The sequence below is a fragment of the Alosa alosa genome, chromosome 18, assembly GCF_017589495.1.
Source record: "Alosa alosa isolate M-15738 ecotype Scorff River chromosome 18, AALO_Geno_1.1, whole genome shotgun sequence".
NCBI classification, from domain to species: Eukaryota; Metazoa; Chordata; class Actinopteri; order Clupeiformes; family Clupeidae; genus Alosa; species Alosa alosa.
Genome location: NC_063206.1, coordinates 8,635,032 through 8,655,821, shown reverse-complemented (window position 1 = coordinate 8,655,821; position 20,790 = coordinate 8,635,032). Strand labels below are relative to the sequence as shown.

At 45.8% G+C, this 20,790-nt stretch overlaps 3 protein-coding genes across 5 annotated transcripts in view; 1 reads left to right on the top strand and 2 right to left on the bottom strand.

The window, feature by feature from the left end:
- fmn2a (formin 2a) overlaps nt 1–3,392 on the top strand; it is a 48,694-nt gene extending 45,302 nt beyond the window's left edge. Inside the window, exons 16-17 of the mRNA XM_048269612.1 lie at nt 2,115–2,196; nt 2,399–3,392. Of these exons, the coding sequence (XP_048125569.1) occupies nt 2,115–2,196; nt 2,399–2,425 (109 nt within the window). The 3' untranslated portion in view covers nt 2,426–3,392. The remainder of the gene's footprint in view (nt 1–2,114; nt 2,197–2,398) is intronic.
- On the bottom strand, nt 3,369–10,464 carry grem2a (gremlin 2, DAN family BMP antagonist a). Its single transcript, XM_048269613.1, has 2 exons — nt 8,888–10,464; nt 3,369–4,962 (listed from the first exon to the last, which is right to left on the bottom strand). Exon 2 carries the CDS (start codon nt 4,959–4,961, stop codon nt 4,371–4,373), a length of 591 nt encoding a protein of 196 aa, XP_048125570.1. The 5' UTR covers nt 4,962; nt 8,888–10,464; the 3' UTR covers nt 3,369–4,370.
- Nucleotides 10,465–11,412: 948 nt separating this feature from the next.
- rgs7a (regulator of G protein signaling 7a) overlaps nt 11,413–20,790 on the bottom strand; it is a 49,818-nt gene continuing 40,440 nt past the window's right edge. Inside the window, exons 7-18 of one of the 3 annotated variants that reach the window (XR_007196516.1) lie at nt 20,786–20,790; nt 20,097–20,173; nt 19,820–19,901; nt 18,300–18,374; nt 17,950–18,048; nt 17,551–17,612; nt 16,943–17,053; nt 15,940–16,065; nt 15,429–15,615; nt 14,961–15,050; nt 13,188–13,282; nt 11,413–12,148 (exon numbers count right to left, since the gene is read on the bottom strand). The exon at nt 20,786–20,790 is cut by the window's right edge and continues 60 nt beyond it. Coding sequence is in view for 2 of the 3 variants with exons in the window: in XM_048270005.1 (XP_048125962.1) it covers nt 12,122–12,148; nt 14,961–15,050; nt 15,429–15,615; nt 15,940–16,065; nt 16,943–17,053; nt 17,551–17,612; nt 17,950–18,048; nt 18,300–18,374; nt 19,820–19,901; nt 20,097–20,173; nt 20,786–20,790 (941 nt within the window). In the remaining variant the exon portion in view is untranslated. The remainder of the gene's footprint in view (nt 12,149–13,187; nt 13,283–14,960; nt 15,051–15,428; nt 15,616–15,939; nt 16,066–16,942; nt 17,054–17,550; nt 17,613–17,949; nt 18,049–18,299; nt 18,375–19,819; nt 19,902–20,096; nt 20,174–20,785) is intronic. The other 2 variants (XM_048270006.1, XM_048270005.1) reach the window with 2 other exon arrangements.

Genomic DNA, 20,790 nt, shown 5'->3' with positions numbered 1-20,790 from the left:
GCTTGATCTTTAGATTTATTCATCTTTAAATATGACAGCTGTTGCGTGAACATTCCAATTCTCCTTGGACTTTTTTTGCCACACTGTTCTGGGTAAACCCTTAGGGTATGCCCACAAAAACACTCTCTCCCTCTGTCTCTCGCTCACTAACACACACACACACACACACACACACACACACACACACACACACACACACTCCTTTTCATGGCCTAATCCATATATCCCTGCCTACTGGCAGCAGATCAGTCAGCCTGAGGGGTAGTATAAAGAGCTCTGGCCAGGGTCAGATTTGTCACTATAAGCCGTTCCTCTGCCTACCCCCCAGGCACCCACACACAGGGGCCTTTGTTGTGGCAACCGAGGGCACCATAGCAACAGAGCTCCTGACGACAGAATCTTGACTCCAGAGAGACAGCATAGGTCACTAAGTTCCAAAAAGGCCATGCAATAATTAGTGCGTGTTCCCTTAAATCCTGAAACTGGTGACCCAGTGATGTTAAGTGCTCTTCCCCCCCAAAGTCAGACGAACCATAGTGAGGGCACGTCATGATCCGTGACGGAGGGGACTGACACTGCGTTTTGATTTATCAAGCTGCATTAGAGACTGGTCTGTCAAACCACATACTGCTGCAGGGATCACCCCCCCCCCACACACACACACACACACCGAACCACATGATTATAATAAGAACCTATCACAGTCAGGTATTACACAGAAGGAGACGGTTTCAAAGGGTTGCCAAACACCTCCAACAGAACCATACCATATTTGGACCCTCTGATCTGGCTCCAGAGACTTTGAAGCGCTTCTGACAGGTCTGAGAAAGATATATGGAGAAAAAAAAGTGTGTGTGCGTGTGTGTGCGTGTGCGTGTGTGTGTGTGTGTGTGTGTGCATGCTGAGAGTGAACTGGCTGTGTGTCTGAGTGTGTGCATGTGTGTCCATGTGCACATGCTTCAGTCTTCCCTCAATGTGTGTATCTGTGTGAGTTGAAGATTGTGTGTGTGTGTGTGTGTGTGTGTGTGTGTGGTTGTATTTTGAGAGAGAGCGAGAGAAGGAAAGAGGGAAAGAGTGTGTGTGTGTGTGTGTGTGCGTGCGTGCGTGCGTGCGTGCGTGCGTGCGCGTGCGTGCGCGTGTGTGCGTGCGTGCGTGTGTGTGTGTGCGTGCGTGTGTGTGCGTGTTATTTTACCCTGTGAGGTGTTGGGAGCCTCTAGCCGCAAAAGGAGCTGTGGTTCGGCTGATTGTAGCGTGATGTGGCCTGCCGACCCTGACGCTGTTTTATTGGCGTCTCATAACTCTCCCCTGAGTAAACATGGCGGTCTGGAGCACGACCCCTGGAGAGGGAGAGCTTTTCCAGAAGCATCCATCTCTCATGTACAGCCAGCCCCCCCCACGCCCCTGGCCTGCTCCCGAGAGAGGGAAACCAACATCCCATCCTCCCTATCACTACGGCTTCTCCATTGAGACAGGCTCAGGAATTGCCTTATGAAGAAAGCGAGATCAATCTTCATGAGGAGCACAAGGGGGTCTGGCAAGTATAAGGAGCCAGTGGTTACTTCAGGAGGCCATTTGAAGCCATTTTACAAACACCGAGCTGATATGTGATAAGCCAGAGTGTAACTACCAGACAACAGCAGGATGTCAGGGGCTAATGACAAGATGGGGTGCCTGCGGAGTTCAGTGTTGTTTTGTGGGGGCCACAGCCTGGGGGTTTGGACATCTGCTTACAGTAGACCTGGCGGCGCGCCGCAGCGCAACACTTATCGGCGGGCCACGCCGCGTTGCCGGCTGCCTGGGACCTCAGCGGCCAGGCCGAATGTGGCGCTTGAGTGAGCCGCTGTCATTTTTCGGTTTGTTTTGTCATGCTGAGAGGTTTGGGAATGCATTCCATATGGGCGGCCGGGGCTGGTATGTGACGGGGAGGTTTTTTGCGGCGCGCGGCGGTGCGGACAGCTCCTGTTACCTGGGCTGCGCGCTGATGATGACGGAGCGGGCGACTCTGTCACGAGGCCATTATGGTGATGAATACGCCACATTTGGGTTTGAAATTTTTGTTTTTTTAAACTTCTTTTCTTTTCAACCCCTCCCTCCCCACCCCCCCACCCCTGCAGATTGAAAGTGGCAGAGGAGTGTTTCAAGCAAGCGCGAGAGAAAGCCTCCTACAGTGTCAAACCCAAACATGCCTCTGGGATGGTGAGTGCTCTTTTTCAGCCACCCCACCCACCCCTCTCCTCCACCACTCATCTCACTCCATCTTTATCTTTCTTCTCATGCTGTTTCATCGGTATTTAATGTCCATCCAGTCATTTGTAATATAAGCACTCCCTGCCGATGTTGCTTCATGTGTTTGTGCTGATAAAATATTTAACACATGGCCTTTGATTCTGTTTCCCAGAAAGCCAAAATCGGACAGAAGACTTAACAGACTCCGACAAGGACAGCTTCAGCTATTTTTTTTTTAATGAAAAAGACATGGTGGTGACGTCTGCCGCAGGCAGTGTGCAAAAAAAAAAATGGAAGTGTAGCCATTACCCCCTCCATGATGACCAGCACTTTTGTTTTTCTCTCTGTTCAACTCCTCATGTTGTAATCAAAGAGTATTTTCCTTCAGGCTCAGCAAGGATTTATATTTCTAAGCCCCTCTGTTATACACTGTTACACAGACATGATTCATTCGTCAGTGGCCCCACGAGTCCATTCAAGGCAAGACAATCTCTCCCAGTCCCAAATTAATGTAGCCAAGTGGGATTTGTGCCCCCCCAAAGCTTAGCGGGCCTTTAGAAGGAGACGTAGCAGGTGAGACACTCCCATTCATCTTCATGGAAAAGCTGGAAGTGCCTTAATTCAAGCACACTCTTTTCTGTTCTGCCCAGCGCCATCCCCACCACTGCCAGGTGCCGCCTGACGTTCCTGGGCAGAACAGAGGACCCAAGTACCCAGTGAGTCCTTCGCTCAAAGGATCATATCTTACTACTGACCTAACTGCCTCCCCAACCATAGAAATCATTGGAGTTGTTGAATAGTTTATTCAAAGCCAAAGTGCTTCCCTGTGTGTGTGTGTGTGTGTGTGTGTGTGTGTGTGTGTGAGAGAGAGAGAGAAACTAGTGGATTGTGTAACAGATCCAGCTTTGTGTGAATAAAATAAATATGCTCTGGGGATGCCAAGCATGAAGACCTTTATATAACGATCTCTTCCAATAGTAGAGTGACTCATTATAAGCCATGAACATTCCGTGCAGCATCACACCTCTCTCAGTCCTGCCTCCAACTCAGACCTGGTTTGTTGTTCCTCTGCCACCTGTTAAACCAGTGACCAGTTAAACCCCATTGTGCAATAATGTTTGAATTAACTGTTTATTTTGAATAAATTCCTCATAATGTTGTCTTCATTTGCGGTGTCTTCTTCGTGGGCAATATTTTGAATGAGTGAAAAAAACTGTGTGAGCATATTGTAGAATAGATTTATTATATAATAATACTTTAAACTTTCAACATAATATATTTAAAATTATTCAGTACCTTTATCATATATAAATTCCTTTATCTATCAGGATACTCTTGTTAAATATATCTGTGGTACAAAAGAAGAAGGTATATGTGGTGGAGAATGTAGTGGCTTTCGACAGACAACGGTGCTCTGGGATTGCAACCTAAACACTCATTGGCTACACACACACACACACACACACACACACACATTGCCCTGAAAGGCCATTGGTGGATCAATTGAGTTCTGTTTTTTTCCTATCAGTCTTAGTTCTATTGTTTTTTTGCTCAGTTGTCCATCTTCCTCCGTGGTTATGGCTCATGTTGAAGTCTTGTCTCTGACCTCCAGAGGGGGTGTTTGAGAGGGGGGCTCAGACACTGGGGACTCCTCTTATCTGCATTGCCTCAGAAAGAGTGTTTGGACTCAGGCCAAGGAGGAGGGAAGAGGGTAAGGTTCAAGAGACAGTTGACCTCCGGTCAAGAAGAGAGGTCAGAGCTCAGAGCGCTCCTCTGTCCACTCTGTCCCCTACAGGCGAAGTTCAGAGCAATCAAAACATTTGTCCTAAACACGAGAGCTCCCAAAAGAGGTGGGTTAAGTGACAGCAGATTCAACCACCAAGATTAAATAAAGGTGTGCACAGAGAACCCGAGAGGTGACGAGACTGGACACTGTCCTGTGAAGGAGTCCTGCTCAGTAATGCCCGTCTTGTGTGAAACATGTTTCATGGAAACAGGAAGTGAGTCCATACAGCGCTTCCTGTAGAATCGGGTAAGCGTCAAAGCCCCCCATGCAACAGAGAGAGACTCGTATCTATGGCCCACATCAAGGTTCCTTTGAGCGCTGGGGCAGCTTTACACCCCCCACCCCACCCCCCAGCGCCTCACTGTGTGTCGTTTACGCTGACCGACACACACCGGCACTGTTTCACACGCTGCACCTTCCGGTGGCGGAACGGCGGGTCCAGACCCGGGCAGTGCAGGCGCAGCGTCACCGTGGTGACCCGGTGTGGCCGGCAGAAGGCGCAGGACTGGAAGGAGGCGCCGTGCGTGGGCTGCTTGCGCCGCTGACGCTGCTGGCGCTGCTGGCGCTGGCCGGACGAGGAGGAAGAGGAAGGCGTGTGGATGTGCCGCGGGATGTAGAAGGAGTTGCACTGGCCATAGCAGAAGCGGTTGACCACTGTGCGGCTCACGCAGCCCTCCTCGCTGACCGTCTGCCGCAGCGGCTGAGTCTTGCACCAGTCGCTGCGCAGGTACTTGCGCTCGGTGACCACCAAGGCCTCGCGGCTGGACGCCAGCACCTCGGGCTTGCCCATGGGCTGCAGCAGCGCGGGGGTCTGGGGCACCGCCAGGCTGTTGTCCTTCAGCTTGTATGGCGACGGGATGGAGCCCTGGGGCCCCCTGGACTTCTTAGAGTCGGCCGTCATGCACAGGCTCCATGCCAGCAGCATGGTTAAGGCCAGCTTCCAGAACATTCTGAGAGAAGAAAGGAGAAGAGGGTTAACATTCACCAGACCTTGTCCTTAAGATGAGTGCAGTGTCAGTAGTCAATATGATTGCTCAAACTTTGCTCAAACTCAGCCCTGGACATTGCCTCTGGCCCACAGCGTCGGTAGAATCAACAGCGCTGGATGGGGATAATGAGCTGATGGGCATCAGTCTAGTCGTCCTGGCGATAGCTGGCTCTGTTGTGTTTATGATGGATCTGTTTTCCCTGTTTTGAGTCCAGCGCGGCTCGGCCAAAGCCCAGCCTGTGCTGTTATGATGGAGCCTTTGGGTCGAAGCACTTGGCCTTTCCCTCTTTAAACAGAGAGACGAACCTAAGGAGGGGGACTTTGTGCCTGTGATAAAGTTAATGCCACATTTAGTCCCAGTCTGTTCCTTCATTTTAAAAGCCCCAAAATGGCGCCCACTCTAAAGTCCTCTGTCTACGAGCAGATAACCTCTGAACTGTTGTTCACATTCTCAGACCTGAGGCTCGGCTCTTTTTGTCTGTCTGTCTCTCTTTCTCCTAGTGTGTGCTTGTGTGTGTGTGTGCTTGTGTGTGTGTGTGTGTCACTGAAATGACAGGGGGTAGTGGTCATTTTAGTATGGCACCACAGAGACATAGCTAAAGGGCCAAGTTAGCCCTACAATGGCTGTAAAGAAGAATGGATCCATCTCCTGTGACTCCATTCATCAAAGTCCCTGAATCATTACTTTTATTTGCTTTTTTTGTCAGTTTGCAGAATTCCCTGAAAAAACAAACTGGGGTGTCCTTCAAAGGGAGCACTTAAAAAGCCATAAGGCCCAGAGGAAGTTGACTTTATTGCTCTTGTTGAGGGCTAAAATGATTAGCCATTTGCTTACTTTAGACATGAAGCATGCTACAGATATGTAAACAGGCTGTATGTTACTTGGCCATGTGAATGTTATTAAGTGCAGGATGGAAATATTTGTGTGTGTGTGTGTGCTCACTGGCCACAACCTCGACCAGGCAGCGACCCAGAGAAGACCAGAGAGCCAGACGGACAACAGAGACAAACCCATGAGTTACACATACACACACACAAACACACACACACACACACACACACACACACACACACACACACACACACACACACACACACACACACACACACACACACACACCACACAGCCTCAGATTCAGATTCTGTTATGACAGACTTTTCTCCACTATTTTCTTCTCACACTTTGTTGGGTTAATGATTGACATGGAGACACACACACACACACACACACGCGCACGCATGCACACACACACACACACACACACAGACGCACTCACACACAAGCACACTAGCATGGACACTTGCCACTTTGTCTTTAAAGACCTGCAGATAGTTGGATCAAATCCCATGGGATGAACTTCCTGCCTCTGCTCCCTGTGCCTCCCTCCATCAGTGAAAGATGCGATCGCTACATGACTTACAGCTCCCAAGTCACAAGAGTGTGAGTGTCAAAGATGACAGATGTACAATACAATTTCCGTTTGAATTCATAAGTATTCATAAGTATGATCGAACTCCAGCTGAGATCATATATCTCACTAGAATAAATTTCTCAGTCTTTCACACGCAGACAGACAACCCCACGTACACACCAACACACACACGCACACACACACACACACACACACACACACACACACACACACACACACAGAGAGAGAGGGAGAAGGCTGACTGCATACTACACATGTCATTTCTTGAATCTCCCTGGAAGACAAATTGCAGTTTGAGTGTAATGATAGTGTGCTCTCTGCACACACAGAGAAAAATAAACAAAATGTCTCCTTTCCCTCCCCTCCTCCTCTGTTCCTTTCCCCTCTCCCCTTTTTCTCTCATGGTCACTGTCTTTCAGTCAAAGTGAAAAGAAAGTGCACAGAAACACAGTTTACCGAGAAAGACAGGGTTTAGAAATGAGCGATGAGTCAGATATTTTGAACAGCCGTTGAGCTCATGTCCATAATCTCCACCATACACAATTACAGTCTTTGGCAGGCCAAGTAATTTGTCTAAAAGTATAACAGGAGACATCACCCCTGAGCATGTTTGTAATAATTGCATAAACTAGTGTTCACTTTCAAAATATTCAAAATAATTAGTTTGCTGATAATAATTATGTTTCCTCATTATCATCAGTCATACTTTTCTACATGTTGCATATGCTCAAATCCTGAACTGCAGGTGAGGATGAGATTTCCACTCAGGAAAAAAAAAAAAACATGCGTTTCAGTCGCTTCAACACACATCCATCCAACCACCATCATCTCTCCAGTACCAGCATCTTGGCTCTACCACCAACATGGAGCAAGCCTGCCAAGCTCAACAAACATGGAGGGAAGAGATTCTTGCCCTCTCGGATACCAGCATCATTTTGATACTACCATAACAAGGCGAGCTGGCGACCACAAGGCAGAACTCAACATGGCGCCCTTCTGCTGGCGCCAAGCGCTCTGCCATGTGACAGCCGACTTCCCCTTCGGAACTCATCACAGCAATTATGACATTTACGGGTAAATCTCTCCACAGCTCCAGTGGGCTGAGTGTGTTATTATGGACAAATCTGCCAAAATTACCTGCACCACTCACACAGGCTGAACATACACACACACACACACACACATACACACACACACACACACACACACACACATACACAGAGACATACACACATGCTCACAGGCAGAGAGACAGACAGACACACACACACACACACAAACACACACTTTCTCACCACACACAGACACACTGATGATGTTTCTCAGCTGATTGCAAACCATGCAATTAAAGCCTATTATGGTAAATGCTGGTGGTTTAATCTCCTCAGGCTTGTGGGGTAAGCTGGTGTGACAGGCAGGCAGGCAGGATGTGTGGGGGCACTGATCTGTCAGGACCTGGAGCCTCGCGGCCCCTCGCAGGAACACCCACTGATCCAGCGCACGCCTCACACGCACACACACACACACACACACACACACACACACACACACACACACACACACACACACACACACTCACACAGGGAAGAACACACATCTTGGACTGCCTGTCTGTCTGTCTCTCTGTCTGCGGCCTCTCAGATTCAATTGTCTGTGTTTGTCTGTCACTGGTATTAAAACACAATAGGTATTTGTCTGTAGTGCTTTGTGAAGTTGGTAAGAATTAGTCTGTCCTGGTCTGTTGGTGTCATGTTTCCCACTACTGGAGCCCCCATTCGTCAGTCCTCATTTCAGCTCCTCAGATTTAGATTAGACTGAGCATCGTAGAGTACTCAGTGGTGGCTGTGCAGTTGGTATGCCAGAGGTTTCACAACATCCCTTGGTGGAAAGCACGGAGTGATGGAAAACCCCCCTGCTTTCATTCAGTCTGAAATCCTCTTTACCAAAAACAGCTAGTGGTGTACACAGAGGCATTTCCCTCTACAGGGACAAATCACTGCCAAACCCACAAGGAATGAGGATCTAAAGCTTGGTCAGATTTTTTTTAATAAAACATTTTCTTGATCATATACATATTAAGGCACTCTCTCATCAGGTGATGTTGTACAAATTACAAATGATCCCAAAACTAGTATCCTGTTAGCAATGACTATGAGCATTGTTTTAATCCTTCATTCATTTTGCTTACCTCTCCATTATACTGACCAACCAATTGACCAAACCAAAAGTCTAAATTTTTCCAGTACATTGAAGGTCAACACTGGTTCACATCATGTTCAAACCTGAGCTCATAATTCTGAACCACTTAAATTATGCTCTTAAGTTTGCACTTCTATCTATAGTCATGTCAAGTTAACTTTCCTCTAAACATATTTATCAATAGTGCTATTGACTCTAGTTAAACCCTGATCAAGCACACTAGCACAACAGGAGGAGAGGAAGAGCTTACGGTACCTGCTGAGTGCGTGTCCCAGGTGAGGGGGTTGTGAGGGCTCTGGAGTGGAGGATTAGGGGAGAGGTGATGCGGAGGTTAAAGGGGAGACGAGAGGCTGTCCCGCTGGCTGGCTCCTGGAGAGGGGGAGATATTGGCTGCCATCAGGGCAGTTGGGGCAGAAGGAAGTAGGAGATGAGTAAGAGAGAGAGAGAGAGAGAGAGAGAGAGCAAGAGAGAGGGGATGAGAGAGTCCAGCAGTCCCACTGGGTCCTCCCCCTTTGGCTGCAGGTCCTCAATTTGTTCCCCTGTCACTTTGTGTTTAATTTCCAAACGGATGAGCTGTCATGTCGGGAGCGAGCGCCACCCTGAGCTGTTTCCCTGGTGCGCAATCCTGTGTGGCTCACTCCTCGGGAGTCACCTCCATGTCCACTCGTCACTTTTGAGACATCACCGCAGGGGAATTCCTTGAACAGAGCCAGCGCGCTATCATGACACTTTCTCTCTGGTGTTCTGTCTGTCACTGGGTCCTGTCTGGGCTCCTGCCTCCTGCCGTCTGTCTCGCCCTCTCCACTCACTCTCCCTCTTCTTCATACAGTACCTCTGTTCCACCCTTTCCTCCTCCTCCTCCTCTCTCTCTCTCTCTAGCCCTCCTTCCACCCTCCCTCTGGCACTACTCTCACTTGGGCTAATACTCTTCCAAACTCACTAAACCTTTCTCACTTTTATACACTTATTCAGCTCTCTCCCACACACACACACACACACACACACCCCACTGATGGTTAAGGGATGAGTTTATGGGAACCTGTATTTATTTACCTGTCTTTTCTCTCTGTGTGTTTACACTTCAAGTCTCTCCATGTCTGTTCTTTGATTATTACTTGTATGCTCACGTCTGAACTAAGCACTACAACACATTGTGCAAACTCCTTGTGATTTTTTATGTAACCTATTCATGTTCTTTTAGCTGTCGTGCTGCCCGTTTCTCTTGATCTGACACAAATACACACACACACACACACAACCATAATTATCCTCACACACTGATATTGATTAGAAGCCTGAAAGCGAATGAAAATTAAGACTGAAATCCACCATTGTACTTCTTCTGTGTGTCTCACCTTTTATTGAACACACGCAAACACACACTTACTCAAAGTGAGTAAGCGAGTGTGAGAAAGAAGCCAGAACAAGACAGAAGACAGACAGACAGGCATCCGCTCATAGCACACTCATCGCTTCCCACCCCAAAACGAGACCCATACATCCATTAATCATATTTCAGAGGGCGAACATTCCTGTCTCGTTCTGTTGTTCCATTCTGTTTCTGTTATGAACTTCATTCTTTCATCCTTGTGGTTTTCAGCTCACACTCGTCTGACCACTACAACAACAACAATGTCTGTCACTCACCAAATGACAAAACACACTAAAGCCCCCACTTACACACAAAAAACGCATTCACGTTAGTACACACACGCACACACACACACACACACACATTCCTTTGCGTCCACAGACCATTACTGGAGCTTTGGCACAACGCTGTGCGTGTCTGTAACTGTAACGAATGTCTCCATCTTTTTTAATCAGCCTGATCTGGGCTCAGCAATCACAAACACAACCCCCACCACCACCACCACCACACCCAAGGCAAGGCTGGCTGCTCCCCTACTGCGCCGCCTTTGAACGAGACCCTCGCAATGTTGTGCCCGCTCCTCGGTCACTGTTTGTTCTTATCACAGAAAGACAGTCAGTGAAAACAGCTTCAGGAACATATGAAGTTTAAAGAGGCTGTTTCCTTGTCCTTGTTTTTTTTCCCCTGGCAAGGCTCTTTTATCTCCTCGTCAGAGCAACAGCATGCGTGCGTAAACAGCATCGAACATCAAGCCGGCTGGCGCACACCCATGCACTGGCGAACACACGATAGAGCATTTCACTTTATGATTTGCTGATCAAAAGCTTTGGATGAAGCTGGACTGGGCTGCCTATGAGCTGTCGGTAGTGCACTCCTGCTCTTCACCCGATTACTGACTCAACGGGATGTTCTCTGTTCCTCTGTTTAGCCCTCTTGATTCTGTACATTCAACACGTCATGTAAGTAATTGTGGTGTGATGCGTGGGTCGTGTCACCATGAGGTTCATTCAGCATTACTGGCTGGCCACCTGTGTTAGGGGATGGCGAAGCAGGAAGGCTTATGTTTGGAGAAACTACAGAGAATCACTTATTACCATCCAGTGGCTTCTGGAGGAACTGCAAGGTCCAAGAACAACTCACAAATCACATCATGCACACCACAGTACTAGAGCCTTTGGTTAGCTTTCATTGCAAATCTCCCTGTCCCAAATCTGCTTTAAAGCTGTTTCTCAAATACACATTTACTGTACTTGCTGACAGAGTATTTATGTATCCTTGTTGAGGGCTTTAATTGTACTGCTATAACTCACAACACTAAATGTCAATGCTGCACTGAACACTGCTTAAATAAACAGTCTGAATCAGAATATCTTCAAAAGTGCAGTAATAATACATTGTCCACCATTCGTTTTCAGATAAAGGGCTGACTTTAATACATTTTAATTAAAAGTGTCTTTAAATATGGTATAAAAATAAATGAAGAAGAGAGTAACAAAGAATTAATGACTACATAAGACAAGACAGAGCCTGTTGTTGGTGGCATCATTTCCATAACATTTTCAATGTGACTTCACAAGTGCGATGGTAAACTGTGCTAAGTTGTGTGTATTTTTTTCTCTCTCAATTTTCCTTAGTGTAACAAGCGAAATGCAGATGAAAGTGTCATCTTATGCGTGCCTCGTTAACACCTCCTCTAGTGTGACTATTTCGTTAATTAATATTTGTGATGTCTCACAGAATGTATCTATGCAGATTCTCTTGACTATGATGTTTTTTTGCCTTTTTTCATCTCTATTTTAAGTTAAGAATGGACAAAGCTGATGTCAAATCCATCTGATATACATGGAAGGGACTGAGCATCAGACAGCTTCAAAAGGCATTATATCCAAGTTTCAAAATGTCTCCGGAAGTCCAAACAAACACAAAAATTTTGTCTTCAGATTACTGAAACAAAACCAGAATAAGGGATGTAGAAAATCAGTCCCTTGGACATGCAACATCTGGTTCGAAGTCCATTGTCTGTGGGTATGGACCAACCAGATGAGATGGAGAAAAAGACTGTCCTTGTCCAGTGGCTTCAGAGTCTCTGGGTTTCAGCTTGACCACACAAGAGCAGCTCACCTTTTTGAGGTGAGAGATTTCCCCTGAGAGACAGAGGAGAGGAAGACGAGGAGAGAGAGAGAGAGAGAGAGAAAGGTTACTGAGCCGAAATGTCTCATGCTGAACATGTGACAGGCTGGGTGGTTGTAAGCAGCAATGGATGGATTAAGCATGTTGATGAGTTGGCCTACAAGCAATTAGAAAAACACTATGCGCATATAAACATAATGACTAAAAAAGGATTTCTCTATAGTCTAGGCTGAACTGATAACATAGCTCATGTTTAATAGGTAACAAGGACACAACACACACTTTAAGCATGACATTGAACAAATGAGCAGTTATAGAACAATAAAGCCTAATTTCTAGCCTAGAAATCTAGACGCACCCTAGCGGCAGCAAATTACATTTGCTTCCAGGGCTAGTCTAGCAACTCTCCGTTGGCTTGTGAGCTCGAAAAATTAAACTTCTATCAGGCCAATCAAATCATGTATAGAGTCGTTAGGGCTGGCTTAACATAATGATTGATGGCAGAGTTGCAAACGGTTTGGCTTGAATTCCTGCTACTTGAAAACAAAGAAGATGGATGTTGCTGTTGGCCAACAGTGTGACACGAGTTAAGCTTGTTTTAAGTTGGCAAAAGTTTTAACTAGCCAACTAGCTCTGCTGGTGGGAAAACGCATGGGACTCAGCGCTGTCCTATTGCGTGCAGAGGGAATTTGAAAGACAACCGATTATCCCGCCCCTCGGACTGAGTACTGCGAACGGGAGTGCCCAGACCCTACATTTTAATATGGGTCTGGCTCGTCAGGCTACCTAATTTCACCAGCCAACACACAAACACAGAAACATTCAATTTACCATATCTGCAGTAGTAATTCCTTTTGAGAAGCATTGCCTACCGATTTCCAATTATATCAATACAACCATTTTATGTCTTTGAATTAGTATCTGAATTCATATGACACACACAAGATCCCTGGAAAAGATGTAACATTCCACAGCAAAAGCACATGGAGAGAGCGTTATACACACATCGCTACATACAAAAAAGATACAATGGAGAATGGCATCACCACACACATGCAGCGTAGAGGAGAGTGGAGGCGTATTGGGCATTAACCACTGTGGTCATATTACCTGGAAGCAAATATCCCTCAAAACAAGTTCTTACTTTTCTGTGGACAAGGAGAAAGAGTAAAGAAAATAAGAGGGAGACATTTTGGCGAGGTAGCGACTTTGAGAAGCCAAAAATGTGTAACAAACAAAAAGAAAAGGGAAATGTAGAAAGTGCATCTGTCAGTGACAACTCAAATCCTCTCCTGAGCATGTGCAAGCTAAACCAGATGGCACAGCTGACAAATACACTGTTTTCATCTTGTAAATAAATTACAAGAGCCCAAGTTCAATCTTGATTCATAATTTCAAATTACGCAAATTAGACCCTACTGGAAACAAAGTGGCATGGGTAGGAAACCTGCTAAGAGACACTTCACTCGCACCCAGCGGAACCCTGTGAACTCACTTAACATTGAACTGGTGAATGAGGTCTGCAAATGCATTGTTATGGTTTTGTCATCAAGCAATTTCATTTAGAAGAAGCAAGCAACATCAAAGACCAGAGTTGAGGAGGGAAGAGAAGAGGAGAGGAGAGGAGAGGAGAGGAGAGGAGAGGAGAGGAAAGGAGAGGAGAGGAGAGGAAAGGAGAGGAGAGGAGAGGAAGTTAGCCAAGGTCAGGAGAGGACAAGGCAGAGGAGAACAAGAGCAGGGGAGGGCGAGGGCTGTTGATTTGAGGAAGTCCTGAAATCAAAAGAGTTTTTAGACTGCCTACACGGACGTGATTGAATGTTACGTCACATGGGGTTACGGATGGATAAAGCCCGATGCAGACTTTATCAGACCAAACAGAGCGTCTGATTGGCTGTTTAACTGACCACACATGGAGAGCGCGTCCACTTACCACACTGCGTGAGAATTTCTCAAATGAGGTTCTGCGGTCCTGTATGATTGCCGACTTTAACCAACACAAACAAGAGAGAAAAGAAGCAAAAGCAACCAAAAGAACAGACAGAAAAGAAAAGAAAAGAAAAAGAGGAGAAGCCAGAAAAAAGAAAAGACTGCTGAAACAAAGGAGTGTGTGAAGACGGAGACAGTGTGTGGGAGTCCGTACTACAACTGATAACAGTCGACTGACTTCAGTGTGCAGTGCTTGTGTGGATGCAATAATGAAAATAATGGAGATGGTCAAATGTCTGTTATCAGTTGCAACAGAGCATTGTACAGGAGAAGAGCACTTCAAAATGATGCAAATGAATTTGAACATGAACGCTAATGCGTAGTCAACACAAACAGTGGTCATTTACCAGATGATCCAGATGATGCCCAGTTAACAAATCACACTGATCCTGATTGGGAACGCTCACAAACTTTACTTCATATATGGGTCTTGCTTACGCCCACCCCCCACCCAACAACTACCATTTATACATAAGATGAATGAAGTGAAGGAAAGTAACTCAGAACTCAGTTTCAATTCCGAAACAGTTTGTCACAGTTTGTCCCTATAACACAAGTCAGATTGAAACCTTCCTCCATGTTAAGAGTGGCACATATGAAATCACATTGAAACATTCCTCCATGTTAAGAGTGGCAGATATGAAAGAACGTAGGGAGCACTGGCTGTCATGTGCTCTGCGCGGCTGTCACGCCGCTCTGGGTCTCTGTGGATGGTCCAGTAACGGAGCGGGTCTTCAGGCTTAAGTGAAGAGGCCACGGTTCCCGTGGGATGGTTGGGTGGGCAATCGGACTGGGAGGGGGTCAGAAGATACAGTGCACTTTTGGACTGGGAGCCATTACCTTTTTCTTGGCCTGCAGAAGCTCCTGGTAGGCACTGGATCGGATGAAGCGGCTGTAAGAGTCACTTTTCATCAGCTTATATATGTGCTCCTGTGGAGAGGTAGGGTGGGACAACACGAGTGGACACACGCACGCGCACGCACACACACACACTCACACACTCACACACACACACACACACACACACACACACACACACACACACACACACACACACACACACGCCCACGAACACACAAATTCATGAATGTATACCATCCCATCTCATCGAAAGACGTGTCAGTGAATGTCTGAAGGTGCCTACATTTTAAAAATATATAATCTCTATAACCTTTATAGTACTTTTATTTTCAAATAGCTTTTAAACATTAATGTTATATATATTAACATAAATGTTATAGGCCTGCATTAGAAGTGTCTCAACAGGTCAGGAATCAGCTGAAGATAAATTAAAATCAGTCTTTGCACCTGTGCGTCCTCAAAGGCGTAGCGGCCTGGGTCTTTGACATTCTGAGTGGTCTTGGCGTAGCTCTTGGAGTCCACGTTAATGGCACTGGGCGCCCCAGACGCGAGAAACTCCTGCCAGATCTCCTGTACCCTCGTTGGCACCTCCCGGATGGGTCTCCTCTTCAACTCCTGCACCGCCAACCAGAACCTGTGTGTGGTGCAGACACAGCCATGTTTCACTAGGTCATTTGATATATTATATAAGGTGTAAACGTCTGGCTTTAACTCATTTATCATTGAAAATAAGGATAATGAAATTCACTGTGGTACTTGTAATTTGATAGTGGTCGATCATGACCACCAGGGGGAGTGAGAGGAGTAAAGATGTAGATGAATCCGCTTCTGTTTTTCTGAGTGTGTGTGTGTGTGTGTGTGTGTGTGTGTGTGTGTGTGTGTGTGTGTGTGTGTGTGTGTGTGTGTGTATGTGTATGTGCCTGCCTGTTCTCAGGAGTGTTCTATGTGCTCTAGTTACCTCAGGTTTTCTGAGCTGAACTCCGATTCTAGGAACTTCAGGAACTGCTCTCTTCCAGCAGGGTCCTTCAGGACTTCATCGATACCAAAGCCCCAACGCCTCACTCGCTGCTGGGTAGGCTCCTTACTGTAACACACACACACACACACACACACACACACACACACACACACACATAAATAAATAAATAGCCACAACAACCACTGTATACAGAGCTGCATTCAATCCATTATTATATGGACATCACATGCAGTGTCCATACTACTGTCTATGTAATTCTATGCTTTCCAGACAGTCAGATGCAGACAGATACACAATCACAAATAAACTCCACCACTGCTCGTGCCTGGAGATGGACATTTAATAACACACTCTTGGATTATCCCCCAAGGCATGGTTCATAATTAATTCATTTATTTAATATATTATTTACCAGCATCTTTAAATAGAACCTATGCACATCTCCATGATATTAATGCTGGCTTTATGGACAAGTGAGTCACGGCAGCAACAGATGCAGGGAATTGGTTCTGGCTCTGTGCCATCCAATGGTGTGCCACCTTTCAGGATCCTTCACCCATCAATAGGATTAAAGCTTACCACTGCAAAAAAGCCCCATGCCAAATATCACACACACACACACACACACACACACCACACACGCACGCACGCACACACACACACACACGCACACACGCACGCACACACACACACACTGACTCATGCTCTGAGCACACAGCTGGAACAATGAGAAAAAAATCTAAACAATTTTGACTGAGCACCATCAGTGTTATGCTTCAAATACAGCCTTCCTATGTTGATAAATATTTGATTACTATAAGTGCAATCTGTCTGATTTCTCTCACTGTTTATCAAAAGAATGACATCTAGAGGTGTGATGTGTGTGTGTGTGTGTGTGACACGTGTGTTTGTGTGTGTGTGTGTGTGTGTGCGCGCACACACATGCACATGTATGTGTTTGGTAATAGGAGCAGAATCACACCTGGCCTCCAGCTCCCAGAATGTTGCATCATCTGAGATCCATGGATTTGAGGGATCGGGAGTTGTAAGGAAGGGGTCGTACTCCACGTACTGCTCTGTATAACCCAGTAAACTGGAGAAGAAGTGAAACCACATTCTTTAAAAGCCATGTCTACCCAACTCCATCATATCACAGAATAAAGTGCTCCACAACTACAGTTATGCAATAGTCCTGTAGTAATGGACGCTCTATCACAAGTACTATGAAATGCAGCAAGCCTTCCACAGTGGGCTTATGGGACCATTAACAATAGTGCTCTGGTGCTCTATAGAGGAAAGCGTCAGCAAGTAAGTAAAGGCTCGTGCATACTTGCTTAGGTCAACAATGGATAAATTACTGTCAAATAAAAGAGGGACAAGCTTCAACACACAAGAGCATTTCAAAGCTCTTTTAGATATGTTACAGTTTACAGCTCAAATAGGAAAACCTGTAAAAATAGTAGTAATATAGTCAAATGCAAATGACAAGAGGCTAATCTAGAAATCAATAATAAACAAAACATTTTAACATCATTAAGTAATTAAAGTCGGACTGACCGATCGATCAACAAACAAAGGAGCTCCACTCACCTCTCTGCCACTTTGGACATTTTCAATCGATGCCGGTCTAATTGCGCTTGCCAAAATTTGATCTGAAAAGGCAATGTTAGGGCAACAATGATACTGCATGATTATCTGGCTGTGGCAACAGCTACACCATAAGCATCCATATGCATGTCTGTCTGTGTGTGTGTGTGTGTGTGTGTGTGTGTGTGTGTGTGTGTGTAATGTACATATATGTGGGTATGGCCTCGCCCAGGGGTGAGATGAGAAAACGCTGTAAAGAGCTTTAGAGGAGATTACTCGGTAATTTATCAAAGTACTTAATAAGGATTTCCGTACTGCCTGTGACTCAACTCGCGGCCTGGACTTTTATCATGAGTTTCAGACGTTTGGGATGACTGGTGAAGGCAGCGTGTCCGTGGTTACCTGTTCCTGCAGCTCCTCCACGGTAGGCTGCTTGGCCTCGGGGGCAGGTGTGTGAGTGGGGCTGTGGCTGCGGATGTCATTCTGAAGGCCGTATACAGACTGAGACGGAGAGGCAGCCACGCATACAGAGAAGCAGACAGAGACACAAACATCAGTGAGAAATAAGACATTTAACATACATATGAACATAAAGCTATGAACAAATGAGCAGTACTTTTGCTGTGAGAATGAAGACCTAATTATACCTCCTGTGCAGTCTTCAGTATGTTGACAGTTACATGTGCTATCTCATTATTCTAGGGCTCTATCTGCAGACACGCATGCTGTGAGATTGTGTGCTGCACATGTACCTTTCTTGTTTTGTGGGGGTTCTTCATTCTGGAGGATTTCTTTATGTCCACCTCTGTCGTATTCACACACCCTGGCTGTGAATCAGAGAACAGATCACAGTTAAAAAAAAAAAAAACATGATATGGCACTACGTTTTCACTTACTTGATGTTTCAAATTCAAGTCAAGTCAGCCCTCTACAGTGCTGGGATCATAATATGGCAAGCTGATGTAGCAGAGAGGCACTGATCCATTAAACACTTAATGATTGTAAAAATAATTGTCTTTCTTCTTGCAGATGTTTTACTTTTACACCTTTTAACACCTCAGTCAAGATCCCCTTTCAAACAACTCTTGTTGGCCCTGTTGTTTCCCTGATGGATAATGATATTGAATGTAACTGGATGCCAATCATCATTCTAATCATCTAATCACACCTTCCTCGGCTCTTCCTCTCTACTTCTTAATGATGTCTGCCAGAAACAAGAAATTACTGTAGCACTGAAGTATGAAGCTGCAGTCAGCCTGAAAATGAACCAGACATTTCCCTTTTAACACCCTTTAAGCAAAGACTTCCATTTCAACACCCTTCAGGCAAAGACACGTAATGAAATGACTGTGAAACTACATTTACCATGATGCCTCGGTGCCCACGTAAAGGGGTGGTAAGCTAGGAGACCGAGGCAGGATGAGACCAAAGAACCCTTGAGATCGTCTTTGCTGTCTCTTGAGAAACTCTGCTGATTTATTTTATCGACTACGATGCCTCTCTCATCACTGAACTCTAAAGAGCACAATTGTCTGACTGGACTCTGGAGAGTGGCGCTCAGTGGAGGACTTTAACCTTCAGTCAGCACTCTGTTAGCATGCTGCCAGGTCCCAGAAGTATGTGACATGGGGCTAACGCTCTATTCACTACTGAGAGCATGCTAATGAGAAAAGGCCAATGAGGACGCTAGCTCATATCCGCTATATAAATACGCTTCAGGTTTCTGAGCTTTCTCTAATCACAGCACTTTTTGTTGGCGAGTACCTTATTAACTCCAAACAATGAATTTACAGGGACAGGAAGTCACGCTGTCTAACAGTCTAGCCGAGTTCAAGAAGTGAAAGGTACGTTTAGTTTATTTCTTTACTATACTTTTTATTTAAGCAACAAATATTCACACTGTGAAACAGTCTATCTCTGCATTGAAAATACAACAATACATGAAAACCCAACTGACTTTTTGGATGGAGGTGATTTGTACCAATTTCACATTATATCTCCATATATTATGGAGATAAATGCAAAAAAAAACAACAAATAAATTCAGGTCTGAAAATTGGACGGGCTCCCAAATAGTCATATCTCACCTGGCACAGCGGAAGCTATTTATTTTGTATACTGACAGAACTATGTCAGGTTGCGAACACAGCCTCTATCTCAATAACTCCACAGTGTGATAGGGGAAATGGATTTGGGTGACAGACATACTTTCAAAAAACAACAGGAACAAAGAGAAGCAACACAACAAGCAGGAGCAGCTGGAGAAGCGTACCACTGGTCTGTGCACATCCCAGAAGGCTCTTTCTTGACTGTCAAGAATTTTCCTCTCAATTTTGTCTCGCTTTTTATCCACTCTACATGCAGAAGAGGAGAGGGGGAGGAAAAAGATCAGCTGGTGTTATTTTTTTTACTGACAGACATCCACAGGCATGTACACACCAGTTAGATATTAATGAAGGTGTTGTAATTAGACAGAGAGAGTGTGTTCGTCTGTGAGGAGAAGCCGAGAGCTTTGGCAGGCCTCATCTCAGCAGGGCCAAAGTACTCACTTTGCTTGTGCTTCGGCTTGCATAAAAATAAACTCCCATTTCCTGGCAAAGGCTCGCTGTAACCTGGCTAAGCTTTCCTGTAAAAAAAGAGAGAGAGAGATTCACGAGCCAGAGCTTATGACCAGAACTATTCACATCGCAGAGCAGTTTCATTAACCTACAGTTTGTGGTCACACTTTTAACTGTATCAGACCCATCTTGTAAAGTGAGCCCCCGCTTATGCAAGCCCCCTCAGTCCTCTGTCCCAACACTGAAGCAGAACCCTCTAGAGCATGTGCGCTAAGCAGAACCCTCTAGAGCATGTGTGGTAAGCAGAACCCTCTAGAGCATGTGCGCTAAGCAGAACCCTCTAGAGCATGTGCGCTAAGCAGAACCCTCTAGAGCATGTGCGGTAAGCAGTAGTGCATTAGCACAGCTCTGCTATCGGATATCACAGCTCTGATTATGAGAGAGCGCTCAGGAAAGGAAGAGGAGATGTCAAAGGAAAGCAGAGAAGAACTAATGATGGACAGAGAGACGCTGACAGAGAGAGAGAGACCGAGTGAGAGAGAGAGAGAGGAAAAGAGGGAAAGTGGAAACTCGACAGGAGTGAATGTGATAGTCGGAGGCAGAGAGATGAAGGAGAGAGGAAGACGAAGGAGAGAGGATGACAACGAAAAAGAAGAAGGAGAAAGGCCAGGTCATCTTACAGCCT

Bases quoted from the DNA above. Each gene is read 5' to 3' on its own strand.
- grem2a (XM_048269613.1), bottom strand. From the start codon at position 4,961: ATGTTCTGGAAGCTGGCCTTAACCATGCTGCTGGCATGGAGCCTGTGC.